This window comes from Manihot esculenta, chromosome 9, assembly GCF_001659605.2.
Source record: "Manihot esculenta cultivar AM560-2 chromosome 9, M.esculenta_v8, whole genome shotgun sequence".
In the NCBI taxonomy this organism is placed as follows: Eukaryota; Viridiplantae; Streptophyta; class Magnoliopsida; order Malpighiales; family Euphorbiaceae; genus Manihot; species Manihot esculenta.
In genome coordinates this window covers 25,656,553-25,677,473 of record NC_035169.2, presented here as the reverse complement: position 1 = coordinate 25,677,473, position 20,921 = coordinate 25,656,553, and the positions used below count along the sequence as shown (strand labels likewise).

Genomic DNA, 20,921 nt, shown 5'->3' with positions numbered 1-20,921 from the left:
CACATTGAGGGCTAATGGATCACCCAATATCCATCCACATTAACAATGAATAATGCAATGCGTCATATTCGTAGATTCTAACGCAAAACAACCTAATACATATCATGGCATTCATGATGCATGGATCATGCTCTAAAGTTTATTTGCTTAAAATAAAAGAATTGTGTTCTACTCACCTCTGGCTGACTCTGAACTAACTCTGAAGCAGCTATCTCACTGCTGATCACCTCGGTTCCTCAGGTCTGATCCTACACAGGTGGACTCAAATGAGGGACCAAACAACTCTAACATAACTCTAAACATCTCCCCAAAAATCTCCTAAAACATCATAAAACATGCATATAAAACAACCAAGGAAGGGCTGGACAGGGGACTTTCAGCGGCAGGTTCGGCGGCCGAAACCCCTTCCAGATCTGAAAGTCAGGCACTTTCGGAAGCAGGTTCGGAAGCTGAAGGTCCTCCACAGATCCGAAAGTCAGGCACTTTCGGAAGCAGGTTCGGAAGCCGAAGGTCCTCCACAGATCCGAAAGTCAGGCACTTTCGGAAGCATGTTCGGAAGCCGAACCTAGATCCTTCTGGGTGGCAGAACCCGATTCTGCCATCTCGCATTTAGCCCTCCAAACTTCCCAACACGCATCCAACTATTCTAAAACATGTATATATACTCATTCATGCATATAGGGGCATAAAACTAGCCTAAACCCCAACAAACAACAACATATCAACACATAAACATACATTTATCATTTAACTAACATAAACCCTCATATTTTAAAACTAGCCTAAATATGCATTAAAAACCCCTTAACCCTTCATACAACTTACTTAAAACATCATAAAAGGCGTGGATCTACACTTACCTCTTGAAGATCGAGAGGAGGTGCGATTCCAACTCGGAGATATGGAGGAACGAGCTCCGGGGTCTCCAAGCTTCAAAACTTTGATCTTTAGCTCAAAAATCTTCAAAACATAATGAAAACTCATAAAAATCTTGAAGGATTTGAGGGGAAAACACAAGATCATAGAAGGGGTGGCGGAGACTCACCTTGCCCGGAAATGGGGAGAGAAAACTCGCCCATTTTTCGGACAGGGGGCCCTTTATAGGTGGCTGGCCAGACCACCTTCGGGGGCCGAAAGTGCCTCCGAAACTCCACCAGGTTCGGCGGCCGAACATGAGGTTCGGAGGCCGAACCTGGACTTTTCCTCCAAGGTGATTTCTTTTAGAAAAACAATTTTCTTTCTCTGATTAAGACCATAAAAATCTTAAAAACATTAAAACATTTTATGAAAACCTTATATTACCCTTCTAGAAAGCTCCGACATCCGAAAAACTCTGGGTTCCAACAGAGATTCCACCGGAAGGTAGAAATTCTGGTGCCGGGGTCTAGCCGGGTATTACATTCTTCCCTCCTTAAGAACATTCGTCCCCGAATGTTCAACAAACAAACAAGCAACAAGGGAGCACACATAAAAACATAAAAATACTAACCTTATAAGAGACGAAGATATTGCTGGAGCATGAACTCCAGGGTCTCCCAGGCACACTCTTCCACATTGTGGTGATTCCAACAGACTCTCACCATCGGGATCTCCTTGTTCCTTAGCTTTCTAACTTATGTGTCTATGATCCGCACTGGCTACCCAACATAGGTGAGATCTCCTAGGACCTCCGCCTTTGGTTCACTAAGAACCTTACTCGGATCCGACACGAACTTCCATAGTATGGGAACATGGAAACCGGATGGATTCTCTCCATGGAAGTAGGTAAATCTAACTTGTACGATACACCCTCAACCCTCTACAAGACCTTGAAGAGTCCTATGTATCGTGGAGTTAGCTTACCTTTCCTCCCACAATGAACCACCCCTTTCTTAGGAGACGCCTTGAGCAACACCATACCTCTCTCCCGGAAAACTACAAGCTTCCTACGGACATTTTCTTAACACTCCTGTCGGCTTACGGCAGTCTTGATCCTTTCTCTGACCACCGGCCTTCTCTCTGCTGTAAGGGGATAAACTGCTAAGTGATTTCCAGCTGAGGGCATCTGTCATAACATTTGCCTCTCCCGGATGATGCTGAAACTTGCAATCATAGCCACTAAGCAGTTCTACCCATTTCTCTGCCTCAGGTTCAACTTTTCTTTGACTCATCATGCACTGCCAGCTTTTTATGGTCTGTAAAGACCTCACATTCTACTCCATACAGATACTACCTCCTCATCTTGAGTGCAAAGATCCCAACTGACATTTCTAGATCATGTGTAGGGTAGTTCAACTCACGCTTCCTCAACTGTTTAGAAGCATAAGCAATCACCCTCTCCTTCTGCATCAACACACAATATGGTCCAATACTGGGCATGTCGCAGAACACTGCGAAGTCTTCATTACTGATAGGCAGAGCTAACACCGGTGCTGACGTCAACCTTCTCTTTAGCTTTTCAAAGCTTCCTTCACACTGTTCTGACCAAACCAACCTCTGCTTCTTTTTGGTCAACCCGATCATAGGAGTAGCAACTCTGGAGAAGTTCTGGATGAACTTCCTGTAGTAATCTACCAAACCCAACAAGCTCTTAATCTCTGTTACTGTAGTGGGTCTGGGCCAGTTAGCTACAGCTTCAACTTTCTTGGGGTCTACCTCAATTCCCTTTTTTGACATATCCTGACCTAAGAAAGATACACTCCTCAACCGAAACTCACATTTGGAGAACTTGGTGCCCAAGCCGTGTTCTCCTAGGGTCTACAACACTGTCCTCAGATAATGGGCATGCTCCTTCGTGTTTTGAGTGCACCAAGGCATCGTCAATGAAGACAATACCAAAGTGATCCAAAAACTGGCTAAAAACTCTATTCATGTGGTTCATGAATGCTGCAGGGGCATTGGTTAGCCCAAACGGCATCACTAAGAACTCTAAATGCCCATATCTAGTCTTGAACGCTGTCTTCGGCACATCCTCCTCTCTGATGCTTAACTGGTGGTACCAAGATCTCAGATCTATCTTGGAAAAATAACCTGCTCCTGTTAGCGGGTCAAAATAGATCATCGATCTTAGGTAACACATACTCATTCTTGGTAGTGACTTTGTTCAACTGCCTGCAGTCGATACAAAACCTTAAGGATCCATCCTTCCTTCTCATGACAAACCTTAGAGCACCTCAAGGTGAGGTACTAGGTCGGATGAAACCCTTATCTACCAACCCTTGCAACTGCTCTTACAACTCTTTTAACTCTGCTGGTACCATCCTATGGGGAGGAATAGAGATTGGTCTGATTCCATGCATTACTTCTATTCCGAACTCTATCTCCTTGACAGGTGGTAGTCCTGGAAACTCGTCTGGGGAAACATCTAGAAACTCTCTAACCACGGGCACTAAGACGGGCTCCCTGACCTAACCATCAAGCTCTCTCTCATGAGCTAGAACCCCTGACAACCTTTTCTGAACGACCTACGAGCCTGTAGGGCTGAAACCAAACCTCTAGGTATCCCTTACTCTGACTCCTCTATAGACTACCTCTGATCCATCCTACTCTCTGTACCTGACTACCTTGTCTCTGCTATCCAAGGTAGCACCATGAGCAGAAAGCCAATCCATCCCTAGAATGACATCAAGATCAGTCAAATCTAGAACCACTAGGTTGGCTGGAAGGCATCTACTCCCATAACATACTCTGAACTATACCGGCAGACTGACTCTACCACAGATGGATCACACTTGGGTCCACTGACCCAAAGAGGACACTCTAACCTAGAAGCTATCAAGCCCAACCTCACTACGGCTCTCAAAGCAAACAAAGAGAGAGAAACATCAGGGTTCATAAAACATACACATCAGAACATACCAGAGTGAGATTACCAGTCCACACCGTGTCCGACGTGTTAGCCTCCTGCTGAGTCATGGTGAAGATCCGAGCTGGGGCTGATGGACCTTCACCTCTGGAACCTGCTGAAGAAGGGGCCGTCTCCCTTCCTCGGCCTCGACCACTGCCTTGCATCATGGCTGGAGTTACTAGTTGAGCTACACTGCCTGAAGCTGTCTGCTGGGACTGTGCCAACAAGGTCGCAGTGGGATACTCACGTGCTATGTGCCCCTCCTGTCCGCACCTGAAGCATGCTGTTGTCCCAATCCGACAGACTCCCTTGTGCGGCCTACCGCACCTCGTACATCTGGAGCCATCCGAACCATCTCCTAATCCCAGACCAGACTTTATCCGATTCCAGAACTTGTTCTTCTTCGATCTCCTGAGACCTCTGTCCCCCTTTTTACTCTTCATGGTAGCCTCGCTCAGAGAGGCGAGATTAACATCCCCTATGCTCGGGGTTTCGAAACCCGAAGATTGTGCCACCTGTTGTTTAACTGACCCCTCAATGATAGCACTAGCCTCCATCTTTCGTGCTGCATCCACAATGGTGTGGAAGCTCTCCCTTTCTGCTGCAAGGATCAGGGAGGAATACCTAGGGTGGAGCCTCATGGTATACCTCCTAGCTTTCTTCTGATCTGTGTCATATGCCTGACCCACATACTACAACAATTCCAGAAACCTGTCGGTGTATTCATCTACACTCATCTCTTCTGTCTTCCTTAGCCGCTCAAACTCTACAACTTTCAGCTCCCTGGAACTGTCTGGAAATGCCCATCCTGCAAACTCATTTGCAAACTCCTCCCAGAATAGGCTGTCCAACCTTGGGTCCACATAATTTTTAAACCATTCTCGAGCTTTCTTACATTTCAATGTGAACCCTGCCATCTGGATGGCTCTACTGTCATCAGCTCCTAGCTCATCGGTTATCATCTTCACCGTCTTGAGATACTCAAACGGGTCATCACCTGTCTTAAACTTGGGAGCATCCAACTTCAGGTAATCTATCATCTTTACCTTGCTCCCCACAGATGAGCTAGGTCTAGGTGTTTGGATTTCAGGGGCTACTGGTTCTGCTGGTGGAGGAGGAGGTGCAGCATTCCCCGGGTTAGGGTTTGCTGGATTTGAGAAAAAGGGTAAGGGCGGATACATTGGGTACTGTGGGTATGGTGGGTAGAACGGTGGATAAGACATGTAGGAAGGGTATGGGTTAAAGCCTGAGTAATCCGATGTACCCCCCATCGGATACCCTGGTCCTTGTGGAAAGGGTGGATACTGGGGTGGAAAACCAAACCCCGAGGCCTGAGCGCCTCCTTGAGATTCCCCTGTACCCTCCTCAGACATACTCACATCCAGATTTCCATCCCTCCTCTGATCCTCTTCCATAGCTTCCCTCACATCTGAAGACCTCCCTCCATGGTCTGTTCCCCTTCTGCGAGCATCAAAAGACCTTCTAGGGTCCCTTGACACTCTCTCTCTACTTGATCTGCAAGACATTGCCCTTGGCAATGCAGGGGGACGGGCATCCATGCCCTCATTCTCTGGTGGGACTCCAGTCAATCGTGCAGATCGATGAGTTTCTCGCATTCCGTTCTCTGAGAACACAACATATACACATAAACATTAACATCATATGGTTCATGTGGAAACACATGAACCCGCATCACATACATCACATATCATTTATGCACATGCATAAAATCATACATTTCACATCATCATTAAGACAGGACTCTATATCCTATCCTAGTGGACATGATTTTTCCCTATTGTTCTTGCCCTTCTATAACATCTATGAGTCCGACAACACTAGGTTCGACCATATGAACCTAGGGCTCTGATACCACTCTGTAACGACCCGGGAACCGGACCACTATCGGCGCTAGGATCCAGATCAACTTAAGGTCGCCGGGACCCGTAGCAAGCCTAACATACAACCTGTGTACCTGATAAAATCCCATACATGATCATACATTTTCGTAAAAATTTAAAACTTTCCATATACCAAGCTTGACCTGTGCATGCACTATATCTGTAAACATAAAACCCCTTACTGGAGCCCTCATCAAATGCTCCAGCTAGGTCAACATATCATACATCAAGCTTGGTTCAATATATCTCATCATTAAAACATTTATCTCTTTACATAAAGATCATGTATAAAAAGGGACTTAATCATACATAACTAGGGCAAAGCACAACTCTATCCATTACATATCTTTACATTACATTACATTATAATACATGTCCACTACAACACTATTACAAGAACATAGCTTTTACCCTTGCTGACATCCTGCTATCACTGACCCTGCAAACCTGGGGGTTAGGGGAAAGGGATGAGCTAAAAAGCCCAGTGAGTAGAACAATAAAAACATTTAAATATCATATGCCATCATGAAATGCATCACAACACAAGTAATCACCTTAAGCTGGTATTGTCACCAAAAGCCCCCTACATATCCCATAAATGCCCAGCCCTCGACGGAGCTCCTCAGGACTTCCTCTTAACATAACATAACATGTCCAACTGTGCCAGGGGCGATTAGGCCACACCTGGTATTCTCTTACTCTGTGCCAGGGGCAATTAGGCCTCACCTGGTCTTTTCTTACTCTGTGCCAGGGGCGATTAGGCCACACCTGGTCTTTCCATCTCATATCATATCATATCATATCACATCACATTGAGGGCTAATGGATCACCCAATATCCATCCACATTAACAATGAATAATGCAATGCGTCATATTCGTGAATTCTAATGCAAAACAACCTAATAAATATCATGGCATTCATGATGCATGGATCATGCTCTAAAGTTCATTTGCTTAAAATAAAAGAATTGTGTTCTACTCACCTCTGGCTGACTCTGAACTGACTCTAAAGCAGCTATCTCACTGCTGATCACCTCGGTTCCTCAAGTCCACCCCCTTGACCCACAGCAGATAGTAGTCCCTGGTATAGGCCCTGAGGGCCATTTCAGATTGACATATTTGAGGAGCAGTAGTTAAGCCTACAGAGTTTTACAGGATTTCTAAGTGGCTTTGTATCATGTATGGGATTTATCAGGTACATAGAGAGTATAGTTGGCTGACTACGGGTCCCGGCGGCCTTAAGCCGATCTAGATCCTAGTGCCAGTGATGGTTCGGACCGTTACTAAGGGGGACCGATTTCCGAGTCGTTACAAGTCCGATCCTACACAGGTGGACTCAAATGAGGGACCAAACAACTCTAACATAACTCTAAACATCTCCCCAAAAACCCCCTAAAATATCATAAAACATGCATATAAAACAACCAAGGAAGGGATGGACAAGGGACTTTCGGCGGCAGGTTCGGCGGCCGAAACCCCTTCCAGATTCGAAAGTCAGGCACTTTCGGAAGCAGGTTCGGAAGCCGAAGGTCCTCCACAGATCCGAAAGTCAGGCACTTTCGGAAGCAGGTTAGGAAGCCGAACCTGGATCCTTCTGGGTGGCAGAACCCGATTCTGCCATCCCGCATTCAGCCCTCCAAACTTTCCAACACGCATCCAACTATTCTAAAACATGAATATACACTCATTCATGCATATAGGGGCATAAAACTAGCCTAAACCCCAACAAACAATAACATATCAACACATAAACATACATTTATCATTTAACTAACATAAACCCTCATATTTTACAACTAGTCTAAACATGCCTTAAAAACTCCTTAACCCTTCATACAACTTACTTAAAACATCATAAAAGGCGTGGATCTACACTTACCTCTTGAAGATCGAGAGGAGGTGCGATCCCAACTCGGAGATATGGAGGAACGAGCTCCGGGGTCTCCAAGCTTCAAAACTTTGATCTTTAGCTCAAAAATCTTCAAAACATGATGAAAACTCGTAAAAATCTTGAAGGATTTGAGGAGAAAACACAAGATCATAAAAGGGGTGGTAGAGACTCACCTTGCCCGGAAATGGGGAGAGAAAACTCGCCCATTTTCCGGACAGGGGGCCCTTTATAGGTGGCTGGCCAAACCACCTTCGGGAGCCGAAAGTGCCTCCGAAACTCCACCAGGTTTGGCGGCCGAACATGAGGTTCGGAGGCCAAACCTGGACTTTTCCTCCAAGGTGATTTCTTTCAAAAAAACAATTTTCTTTCTCTGATTAAGACCATAAAAACCTTAAAAACATTAAAAACATTTTATGAAAACCTTATATTACCCTTCTAGAAAGCTCCGACATCCGAGAAACTCCGGGTTCCAACGGAGATTCCACCGGAAGGTAGAAATTTAAGTGTCGGGGTCTAGCCGGGTATTACAGAGATCACGGGAGAAGGCTGTTATGCAATTTCAATAGATTGTACATGCCTTCACGATGTCACCTTTCGAGACTCACACGTCCCTTCACTATAGTGTCTTAATCATCGGTGATGCCCGCATGAGGTGGTGTCGTCAAATCACGAGATGGATGCCTATTATGGCAGTCAATGGATCCGAGAGGAATTAGTCTCCTCTCGAGTCTCGTCGATAAAAAGACAAAATGGTTGTGATGCGGAACCCTATGGCACAAGCCTCAAACCCACATGCACAAGTAGATATGGAATCCAAAGATTTAATAAATTCACCTCTTATGGCACCCCACACTTAGAGAAGATAAAACACCAATGATCAAAGGATTTAGATGAGAATCTGACAAATGTCACAACGACTAGTTGATAAGTTAGACAAGATTCTTGGTGCAATTGATGAAAGTAAATCCTCACTCTCACTCAAAGCAATACACGCCAAAGGCATGAAAAGAATTCTGAAAATTTTGATTAAAAGCTGCCTCTTATAAGTGTTTCTTATCCTTATATAGTAAGGATAGAAAATAAAACCCTAAGACACTCTTCTGAGACTTGGCCGAACCACACAAAAGACCCAAGCCCAATCACACTCTAAAATAACACATCAAACACATAAATATTAAAACATAAACCCAAAACATGGCCCAACACTCTAAAACTTAAAAGATAAAATATGGCCAGAATACAAGCCCAAACAAAGCTAAAATAAAACAAGTGTTTAAATAATAAAACATAGCGAGCCCATTATAACAAAACTAAATCTTCACAAAAACTTTTATTGATCTTCACTTTAGACTTCTCTTTGTGTAGTTTTAGCTCATAGGTTTGATTAGGCTCCCTAAGCCTATGATTGCATGTGTTGTACCAAATATGCTCCATATGAGTTGAAGCACGCCCCAAATATATATGGATCATATGGATATGATTTTAAATTCCTTTTAGATCAATTTGAATGATATAAGTTTGCTCCACACCATTGTTAGAAATTTGCCCTATTAGATCCATATCATTCCCTCCTTCTTTAGAAAAGATTCGTCCTCGAATCTTACTGATGTTTATGTTAAGAAGGAAAGCTTTAGAAACCCATGTATCTTCAAATGCCTCCTCTTGAATAGGTGGAAATAGCATAAAACTCTCGTCATGGATGTTTTCATTAACAACCTGTACATCAAGAACAAATGAACTTGGCATAAAAATATTAGTCATAGAAAGATCCTGTGGATGTGACCCATTCTCTTCTACAACTTCCAAAGCAGTCTTATTTGCCTCCTCCACCTCATCAATCACGTGCTCCCCATGTCCACCATCATTCACAACCTCTTCTATAAGCTCATTGATGGAATTTTCAACAACAACTACATTAGATTCATGCATTATAACTTCCTCTTCAATTTCAATCTCTATGGAAGTTGAGATTGAAACTTTAGCTTTTTCTTTCTCCTTTTCTTTCTCCATCTTCCCTCCTTGAATTAGTCTTGATTTTTTTCCAGTCTCTTTACCCTCAGACTCACTCTTTTCTCTCATTTTTTTCGCAGAACTCAAGCTCTCACTCCCCTTTGTAGCCAAGGCCGAAGCCTCCCTCTCCCTTTTCAGCATCTTTATTTGATCAGCATATACCTCTTGAGGTAATAAAGGAGCGAGTATAACCTTCTGTCCTTCATGAGTGAAGGAGTACTTGTTATTGAACCCATCATGTTGCACCTTTCTATCATATTGCCACGGCCTATCCAATAACATATGGCTTGCCTGCATAGGTACCACATCACACAAGATCTCATCCTTGTACCTACCAATAGAAAATGGTATAATCACCTGGCGTGTAACCCTAACCTCACCACAATCGTTCAACCATTGCAATCGGTATGGCTTAGGGTGTTTAATAGAAGTCAAGCCCAATTTCTCCACCATATACACACTAGCCACATTTGTACAACTACCTCCATCAATAATGAGAGTACACACTTTTCCATTAACCAAACACCTATTGTGAAATATGTTTTCCCGTTGTTCTAGGCTTTCTTCCTTAACCTGCATATTCAAAGCACGCCTAGCAACAAACATCTCACCATGTTCAGCAAGCAACACATTATCAACAAACACATCTGAATCATCACAGTCATTATTGCAATTAAGAGTTCTTTGAGGTGTTATTATAGAAGTGGAAGCTTGTGAGACATTCAAACTCTTCATAATTTCAGTCAACCTCTCAAGAGTCTTATAAAACCTTCTAAACTCACCACTAACTTACTTTTTGAAGAGCTTATAGTCACTAGCCATGTCCCATTCACTTTTATCATCACTATCCACCACATTTTTATTTTTACTCATCCTGCCTTAAATCAATAAAGAACAAAGAGAACTAGCAAATATGGTGTTAGAAATAAAAGCACTCAAGTGTTTGCACTCTTACCACTCTTTTGCTGATTCTTCAATTGCACTTTAGAAACTAAGGCCAACCAACTAACCAGAAGGTGTGTTTAATGAAACAAAGAAGAAAATCTAAAGAAAGAAGGAAGCGCGCAAAACTAGAAAAAAGACGCTGACAATTTGAAAAGTAACACAAGAACTAGATTTTGTGCTACTTGAAAAATATCACATAGAGTATAGACACAAGCAAACAATACACCAGCAATGTCAAGAAAATAAAAGCAAGCTTAAACCAAAAAAGAAACTTAGAATTCAAATAAAAAACGAATCTGGACAAAAGTTTGAATTTAATTCATTTCAAAGTAAATTAAATATATATCTATTTAAATCTACCCAAAAAGGCAAGTATCAAAACCCCACAAATAGAATCAGAAAAAAAAAATTAAATTCCACTCAGTTCAGCATCATGGACGAAAATTCTGGTGTTAAAAGAAGGATTTGACATCAAATCAATTTAGATGCAATTGTCTTAAATGTGCACTTTAGGGAATAGGCAGATTTCTTTCGTCTCCTAATCTATATTCAACCCAACTCAAATTCAAAATTCAAAATTAATTCCCATAAGTTACAACAATCAATTGAGATAGGTAAGGCAATATAGATGAAAAAGGAAGCATATCACAATTTTGGTCATATCAAGATAAGTAAGGCAAAGGCGATTTTTAATTTTTTTTTTTATGGATTTCGATTTTTTTTTATGATGATTAATAATCAAGAAGGTACGGCCATGGAAACACAAGCTTTTACCGAAATCAACAACGAAGAAAGAAAAACTCAAAAAAAAACCCTAGATCCTAAGATAAATCAGAATTTACCTCACTTTGCCTCTGATACCAACTGACGCGGAATCCTATAGCACAAGTCTCAAACCCACACGCACAAGTAGATATGAAATCCAAAGATTTAATAAACTCACCTCCTATGGCACCCCATATTTAGAGAAGCTGAAACAGATTTAGATGAGTATCCGACAAACGCCATAATAACTAGTTGATAAGAGAGCCAAGATTCTTGGTGCAATTGATGAAAGCAAATCCTCACTCTCACTCAAAACAATACACGCCAAAGGCATGAAAAAAATTCTGAAAATTTTTATTAAAAGCTATCTCTTACAAGTGTTTCTTATCCTTATATAGTAAGAATAGAAAATAAAACCCTAAGACACTCTTTTGAGGCTTGGCCGAACCACACACAAGACCCAAACCCAATCATACTCTAAAACAATACATCAAACATATAAGTATTAAAATATAAGCCCAAAACATGGTCCAACACTCTAAAACTTAAAAGATAAAATATGACCAGAATACAAGTCCAAACAAAACTAAAATAAAACAAGTGTTTAAATAATAAAACATTACGAGCCCATCATAACAAAACTGAATCTTCACAAAAACTTTTCTTGATCTTCACTTTAGGTTTCTCTTTGTGTAGTTTTAGCTCATAGATTTGATTAGGCTCCCTAACCCTATAATTGCATGTGTTGTACCAAATCTGCTCCATATGTGTTGAAGCACGCCTTAAATATATATAGATCATATGGATATGATATTGAACTCCTTTTAGATCAATTTGAATGATATAAGTTTGCTCCACACTATTATTAGAAATTTGTCCTATTGGATCCGTATCAGATTGCCAATGAAAGAGCATTGCTCAACCTTCTGTGTCTGCCAATACTCGACCAAGCCATGTCTTCAACCGTTGCACAGCGACGTAGCCCATCGTCGGGTTTAGTTGAGCTTGGCTATTAATTGGGTCACGATGATAGAGTTCATTGTTAATCGTGAACCCAATTGCACAATATTCAATAAATTTAACATTTAACAGTTTAATCCCTCTAATTTTCTCTAATTCAAACGGTAGAAACTATGGATATTTTAGTTTTTTTCATAAAAATTAACAGCAAATTAATTTTAATCATAATGGTATGAACTAAATTATAGTTTTTTCAATCGTCTATGACTAAATTGTAGATTTTAGAAAATATAGAGATTAAAATAGACATTTTATTAAATCAAAGGAACTAAACTGCAATTCACTTTTTTTTATTTATTATGAAAATAAAATAAAGCAATTGTTCTATGTAGTAAATTTTAAATTGTTGTCATAAACTTATGGCTATGGTAGACACATGGAAATAGTTTTTGACCGCCGCTGTTAATTTAATAAGTAGTAGTGAACGAAGCGACTACATCATCTAAATTACAAAATCAAGGGACCATTTCCTTAATAATGATATAATTCAAAGAATGAAATTAATCAAATTAAAATGATTACTCTTTTATAAATAATTTATTTCAAATAAGTCCAAATAATCATAAAAGAAATGAAGTTATAAAATAAGAATGAAATTAAAGAATACGTATTATTATATTAACAATAACTTTTTTTTGTCATTGATTAGGCATATAAATAGGTAAAACTTAAAAGTATTTTTTTTTCAAATTTATACCTATTTTTATACATATTAATTATTAAAAATTTAATACTCATATAAACATAAAATTTCTTTAAGCCTCCTACGTAAATAAATTATAAAAAGCTCCCAAAATAAAGGATTTCATAAAAACAAATAAAATAAAGGAAAAAAAGGTGACAAGTACTCTTACGTCATGGGTTATGGCATTATTCTCTAACAGACGGTTTCTCGTTGCCTGCGCATCCAACTTTATGCAGCATACAGTCCATAGCTTTTCATGCAGGAAAAAGAAAAACTAAAAAAAAGAAAAAGAAGATACAAATTCAAAAACGACACTGTGGTGTGACGACGGTGAGCCCACATCACAAGCCAAAATGCCTTATAAATATGTAGCTTGAGAACCCAGATTTGCATCAAACATCTTAAAGCTATATCTTGGTTTCTTAAATCTTTGATTTCTAACAAGAATTTGAAGAGCATGGGTGATAATGCAGAGGTGACTCTGTTGGACTTCTGGCCAAGCCCTTTTGGTATGAGAGTTAGGATTGCTTTGGCAGAGAAGGGTATTAAGTATGAGTACAGGGAAGAGGATTTGAAGAACAAGAGTGATTTGCTGCTGCAGATGAACCCAGTTCACAAGAAGATCCCAGTTCTCATCCACAATGGCAAACCAGTTGCTGAGTCTCTTATTGCTGTTCAATACATTGATGAAGTCTGGAAGGACAAAGCTCCATTGCTTCCCTCTGATCCTTATCAGAGAGCTCAAGCTAACTTCTGGGCTGATTTTGTTGATAAGAAGGTACTCTTCTTCTTTCCTTTTTTTTTTTTTTTTTTTTTTCAAGTAAAAAAGACAATAGTCTTTTTATTTTTCCTTTCTTTTTTACCAAAGAAATATAACGATTATGTTACTTTTCCTTTTCTTTTTTTTTTTTTTTTTGAAAAAAGCTATGTCATGTTGGATATTCTTAAAAATAAATAGCACAACTTCGTAAAATATATATATATATATATATATATATATATATATATATATATGGAAGAAAAGTTGAAAAAAGACTAAATATGCAAATTTACTCCTGTATTTATTGGTATTTAATTTAATCCATTTAAAAAAAAAAAATTTGTCTAAATTAGTATAAAAGTTTCAGTTTAAGCTTATTTATCCACAAATCAAAAGTTTTATGTTAAATTTCTTGATTTCCTGATTTAAAATAAAATATAAAATAAATTATATTTTAATTTTTAAATTTTCGTGTAATTAACGGTTGGTTCAATCTTTTAATATAGTTTACGATGGAGTAAAGTATAGTTTATAAAAAAATATGAAATGCAATCTTTTAGTCATTAGCATTTGAGTGATATATAACATGGGGATTTGGGATGCAGATATTTGAGCTTGGGAGGAAGATATGGGCAACAAAAGGCGAGGAGCAGGAGGCAGCAAAGCAGGGATTCATAGAGTCCCTTAAGCTCCTGGAAGGAGAGCTAGGAGAGAAGCTATTCTTTGGGGGTGAAAATTTGGGCTATGTGGATGTTGCTCTTGTGCCATTCTATAGCTGGTTTTACGCCTATGAGGTGTGTGGAAATTTCAGCATAGAGGCTGAGTGTCCTAAGCTTATTGAATGGGCTAAAAGGTGCTTGGCAAAGGAGTCTGTGTTCAACTCTCTTCCTGATCACAAGAAGGTCTATGGATTTATGTTGGAGCTGAAGAAGCGATTTGGGATAGAGTAGAGAGGCCATGGCTTAGCAAGGAGATTAATCACCTGGGTTTTACTTGTCTTGTTTTTTGGCTTTCAATGGTGTGCTTTTTCTTTGCTGTTTCATATCTAATAATAAAGGCAGTTGATTAATTACTTTGTATGCTGACTAGATTATTTACTTTCATTCAATGTTTTAACTATATTTACCCCTAAATAATATTTGATTTAAATTAAAATAATCGATCGAATTAAATTAAATTAAAAATTTAATATGATTTTATATTCGATTCTAAATTTTAAAAAATTTGATGATTTTGATTCAGTATTATAAAAAAATTAATAACAAAACTAAACCAAATTAAATCCATCGGTTCGTAATCCTATATTAAAATTTCTTAATTGAATTTTACAATATTAAAAGTAATGCTTAAAAGTTAAAAAACTTAACTAATCAAATCATACCAATTTAATTTAAATTTATTAATTTATCTCCTAATTTAATTCAATTTGGTTATTATAAATATTTAAATTTTAAATTTTAATTTATGTACAAATTATTTAAAAATAAAAAATTCAATTCAACGCATTTACAAGTAATAAAAATAAAAAAAAAAATTATCAAATAAAAAGTAAAAAATAAAAAACTTCAAAGAAAATGAACCCACCCTCAAATTTTAATTTTTTATTTATTTAATTCGATTTAATTTTGAATTAAACTGATCAAATATTTATTTTTACATATTTTCTTATTATTTAAAAATAAATTATTTATCGGCAAACAATTCAATTCAATTCTTTTATAAAAATATTTGATTTATAGTTTTTATTGAATTCAAAGAAGTCAGTAGCAACTAGACTTGGCAACATGAATCGTTTTTCTGCATATAACTTGAAGCATTCAAAAAGTTGTATTTCAAATATGCTTAATTTCATTCTTCATAGCTAATTTCTTAGACGTTCAAAGGAGAAAAATCTCAATATACATCAACCATTTCCCTTCACAATTCAAGACTTTCGTATCAAAGGAGGTAGAAAACTGGACACCACTTAAAAGTTAGGCTAAAAAATTAAATTTGATCTGAATTATACTAAATAAAAAAATACTAAATAGTATTTACAGGTTTAGTCTGGTGGCAAGTACATTTAAGTAAAAAATAAATATTTTTTTTATTTAAATTTAATTTTAAATGATTATTAAAATATCAAATAAGATGATCACTTATTAGAATATAAAAACTTTGAGTTATTCTTTATTCAAGATTCACTATAAAATAACAGACTATCAGCGACGGATTTTTCCGTCGCTGATAGTCTGAAATCCGTCGCTAAAACTTTCAGCGATGGATTTCCAACGAACTCAAATCCGTCGCTTAAAGTCATGTCGCTAATTTTTTCCGACGAATCAGGCTTCCATCGGAAATATTAGCGACGGATCTTAACTCCGTCGGATAAATTTGCGACGGATTTTCCGACGGATAATTTCGTCGGAAAATTTTAGCGACGAATGTTTTTCATCGCTAGATCAGTCAGAATATCTAAATTCATCCGATGAACAATCCGTCGCTAATCTGTCGGAAACAATTAGCGACGGAAATTTTCCATTGGAAATCCATCAAAAATATTAACACATTTTAATAAATATTCTCACAAATCCGTCGCTAATCTGTTAAAATTCGATCACAAAAAAAAATCCTGCTTTTATTTAGATATTTCTTGTATAATCAAATAATTTATAATTAAGAATCATATTGAATATAAATCAAATATCATTCATAATAATTATAATCAATGTTCATAATACTTAACAATATTCATAAAATTTAAAATAAATCCAAAATATTTAACAATGTTCATAAAATTTAAAATAAATTCATAATACTTAACAGTGGTCATAAAATTTAAAATAAATCCATAATACTTAACAATGTTCATAAATTTTAAAACTAATCTATGAATTTGTTGAACCATCTGATAGAGAAGTAGGATCTGCAGTTGTGTTATACGGCGAAGATATTTTTTTGTTCTTCAATGATTTCATCTGATCTTTTATTTGCTTTTCCATCTGCACTCGCATTTACTCTTGCATTTGCTCCATGTCTTGTTTCATTTTGATCCGATTTTGCTCTAATATTTGTTCAACCTCCTCTAAAGAAAACATAGTTTGAGAAGGTCCTTCGGGATGAGCTGATGTGCATGAGAAGGAGGTAGTTGGAGTTCCTGATTTTGCAATATCAGAAGATCCAAAACCATAAACTCTTCCTTTACTACTTCCAGAAATTTCAATCCACTTATTCAAATCAAAAGCTGACTCTCACAATTGTCATTCACATTTTCAGCAATAGCACTCAAATAAGTTTCTTAAGTAAAAAAAGAAAACATAATAAACATTTCATTAACCATACACAACTAATGATAACATAACAAATAGAAAAATAATATGATAACAATAAATAAGCAAAAAAAACTTACATCAACTTGTCGTGATTTTCCATCAATGAAAACACATTGACTCCCCTTTTTTGTGTGAGTTGCACGAAATAGTTCAAGTTGAGTTGGTTGCCTACCCAACTTCTTTGCCTACGAAAAAGAAATAATCACACAACACAAGATGCACAGATAATTTCTAGCCATCTATATAAAAACAGAATTGTATAAATAAAAGTAAGAAATAAAAAGGTTATACCAATCTATTCTCATGAACCTCCAGTTTTATTAAACCACCAGAGTGTTTCGTAATAGTCCCATGTTTTTCTACATTTCTATATGCTTTACCAGCTTCTGATTTCTTTCTCCACTCTGGTGTACTCCAATATGCAACAAGTTCATTCCATATCTCTGTCTCCATCCAATCTGGTCCTAAATTGTATAGATAAGCAACATCTGTCTTCTTGTGCTTACGCAACAATTCGCTCCTAACTCTATTAAGAATGTCTCGCAGTCTTTCTTTACCTACAAATAACAATATCTTCTTCACTCGCATCCCATACATATCGACTCTACAAATAACAATCAATGTTATGTAAATTTAAAAAACTTAAAATGCATATTAGAATTTTAGAATATAAGTTGTATTTACCCGAAAAAGTTCGAAGAGCTTGTCTTTTGTCTTTAAAGGTATTTCTGACCAAGTTTTCCATGGAGCAGTGTAGCACATCTTAATGTCATTAGTGATTGATCTAATAACTATGGAATCTAAAAAATGCAATATTTTTTTATATAATGAGTAGTTGTAAGTAATAATACATATTAAATCAATAGCAAAAAGTTGTATATGACTTACACATTTCCTTTCAATCTAATCAATTATCGATCAGAAGGGTTTGATGGGATAGGATGTCCCAAGTTCGGACCTCTAATTCGAACTGATGATGATGAGGATGCGTTTGCTTGCCCCCCTAATGCTTGTGGAGTGTGCTCCAGTGTTTCCTCCTGCATCTGTACTACCTCATCTGTTTCATTCATAGAGAGCTGCTGGCTATGTCCTCTACCTCTAGATGATACTGCTCTTCGAGGCATCTAAAAAAATAATTGTCCATTAGTTTCAATTAACAATAAAGACAAACAATATATAAAACCTTAATCAATATACAAATTCAACTCTAATTATATACTAATTTAACAAATCAAACACACTAATCAATTTAACAATACATATCAAAGTAGAGTTGAATGAAGACATGTAAAGTAAACCGACAAAGCCGAACTATACATATCAAAAGTTATGAAAATGAGTTATAAAAAAATTGAATAATTTTTCATATAAATGTTTACAATAATTAAAAAAAATTAGAAAAGGAAGATGTAAAACAAACAATACCTTTTTTTTTAAAGACCTATTAAGTTTTTTTCATGATTATAGTATTTTTTAAATTAAGCTATATTATTGTGTTGATTTAGTATTTTTTAGAAAATTTAAAATATTATTTTAGAAAATTTAAATATTTAAAAATAATATTTTTAAAATTGAGGGGTTTAATGATATAAGTATTTTTTTTTTATTAATAAAGGATCATTACTATTTATTTTATCTATTTGATTAAGACTTTATTTTATCTATTTGATTAAGACATCACTATTTAAAATTTCCAATTAAATTATAAAAAATAATTAATTAAATAATTTACTAATTATCTGAAATATTAATTATTAAATTACTGTCTATTTATCGATAAAATTTCATAGTTATTTTTTTTTATTTTTTTGAGTATTTAACATGTTACCTTAAACTATTTTATCCTATATTTATCACAAATATATACTAATTGTTTTAATATTTTTTATAATTATTTTAAAATTTCATAATATAATTTTATAAAAAGTCAGATTTTGAGTCTAAGAAATAAAATTTCCAACACATATAGTTTTTTCAACTTCTAATTATAAAAATTAAAGCTGTTGATGCTTGAAAGCTAACTTGGACACTGAAGCAAACCAATTTATTAATAAATTTTGATTTAATATATTAAAGTAAAATAAATTAAAAAAATTAAATTCAAACATAAGACAAAAATTTAATTATAAACAATTTAGAAAATTTTAATATCAAATTAATTGAATTATTTCAAACATGCTTCCTGCTGCACAGCAGCAAGCTTGCTGCTTAGCAGCGTTTGAAATAATTACCTGATAGGCAATGGCGAGCGGCAATGCTGTGGTGGTGGGAGGAGCGTCCAGCAACGGCGACAGAAGTGTCCAGCAGCGGCGAGCGTCCAGCAGCACAAACATAATCGTCCAGCAGCGGCGACAGTGACGAGATCTGCGGCAGCAGCGATTGTGGCAAGGAGAAAGGTGTGGCGTCGGGGAGAGGAGAGGAGAGGAGAGAAAGAGGGCGGCTAAAATCAAAAGAGATATCAAAGAAATTATTAGGGTTTTTTTTATATTTGCATTTTCTGATGGATTAGCGACGGAATAAATTTCGTCGCTAATATTTTAAAAATTCGTCACTAATCCTTCGTCAGAAATATAAACATATATTTCTCGTCGCTGCTCCGTCGCTAATTCTTCACCTCATTAACTTTTTTTAATAAATTATATTATCTAATACAGAACAATTAATTTTAGATTTTAAGGCAGATTTGAATCAAATTTAATTTTTGCTGCCGATATCCGATAGAGACCACAATAATTTTTGAAAAAGAAAATTTAGAAACACCACAATTTTCAAAAATATGACGAAAGTTAAAACTCCGTCATCAAATTTAAAAATTTTATCGTTTTGAAATATCAATTTTATATTTTAATTATTCAGATATTTTTATAATTTTATATATTAAAATTTTTTATATTATAAATTTATTTAAAATATTTTTTAATTTTAAATATTTTAATAATTTTTTTTCAGCTTTTAATAATATTTTCATTATTTCATATTTACTAAATATTATTAATTAAAATTTTTTATGAAATTTAATTAATTCACTGCATTCATCGATTCCATAAATATTATCATTATTGTATCGTGTTATTCACCAAACCATGTTAGAAGTTGAAAATTAATTGAAATTTTCTTTTTATAATTCTATTATGTATTTTTATTTTTTATTAATTAAATTTTATTATTTTAATATCTAATTAAATAGATACTATCGTAATTTGTATGGTCAAAAATTTATAAAATTATTAAATTATTTTTTTATTATTAAATATATTTAAAAGTTACTATTTATATATTTTTAAAAAAATTTATCTTAATATTATTTTAATTAAAATCATTCGTAGTCGAATTTTCTTAAATTTATTTAATATACTTACCGTTTAACATTACTTTTAAAATTATTATTAAAAAAATAAATTTATTAAATACATTAATTATAAAGTATTAAAATAATATTTAATATTTAAAAATATTAAAATAATAAAATAATATTTTAAAATATTTTTTAATTATTTTTTTAATTCTTAAATATAATATTAATCCACTATTTTTTAAATTATACTAATATTTATAGTAAATTTAAAAAAATTAATAATATATAAATTAAATATTTAATTGTCTAGTTTAATGTAATTAAATGGCTAAAAAAATATATAATTTATTTAAAATTATAAATTTAATTTTCATTCATCCATCTCTTAAAAAATTATTAATAAATTAAATAATTATAAAAAAATCTAATACTTTTAATTTTATTATAATTCTATTTTAAACTTTTAAATTATTATTAATTTTATTATGAAATTTATTAACGTGATATATTG

At 35.5% G+C, this 20,921-nt stretch overlaps 1 protein-coding gene across 1 annotated transcript; it reads left to right on the top strand.

Moving 5' to 3' along the window:
- The first annotated feature begins 13,486 nt into the window (after positions 1 to 13,486).
- Positions 13,487 to 14,885, top strand: LOC122724678 (probable glutathione S-transferase parC). The gene is made up of 2 exons (XM_043960393.1): positions 13,487 to 13,822; positions 14,410 to 14,885. The coding sequence occupies exons 1-2, from the start codon at positions 13,502 to 13,504 to the stop codon at positions 14,752 to 14,754; spliced, it is 666 nt and encodes a 221-aa protein (XP_043816328.1). The 5' UTR covers positions 13,487 to 13,501; the 3' UTR covers positions 14,755 to 14,885.
- Positions 14,886 to 20,921: the final 6,036 nt, after the last annotated feature.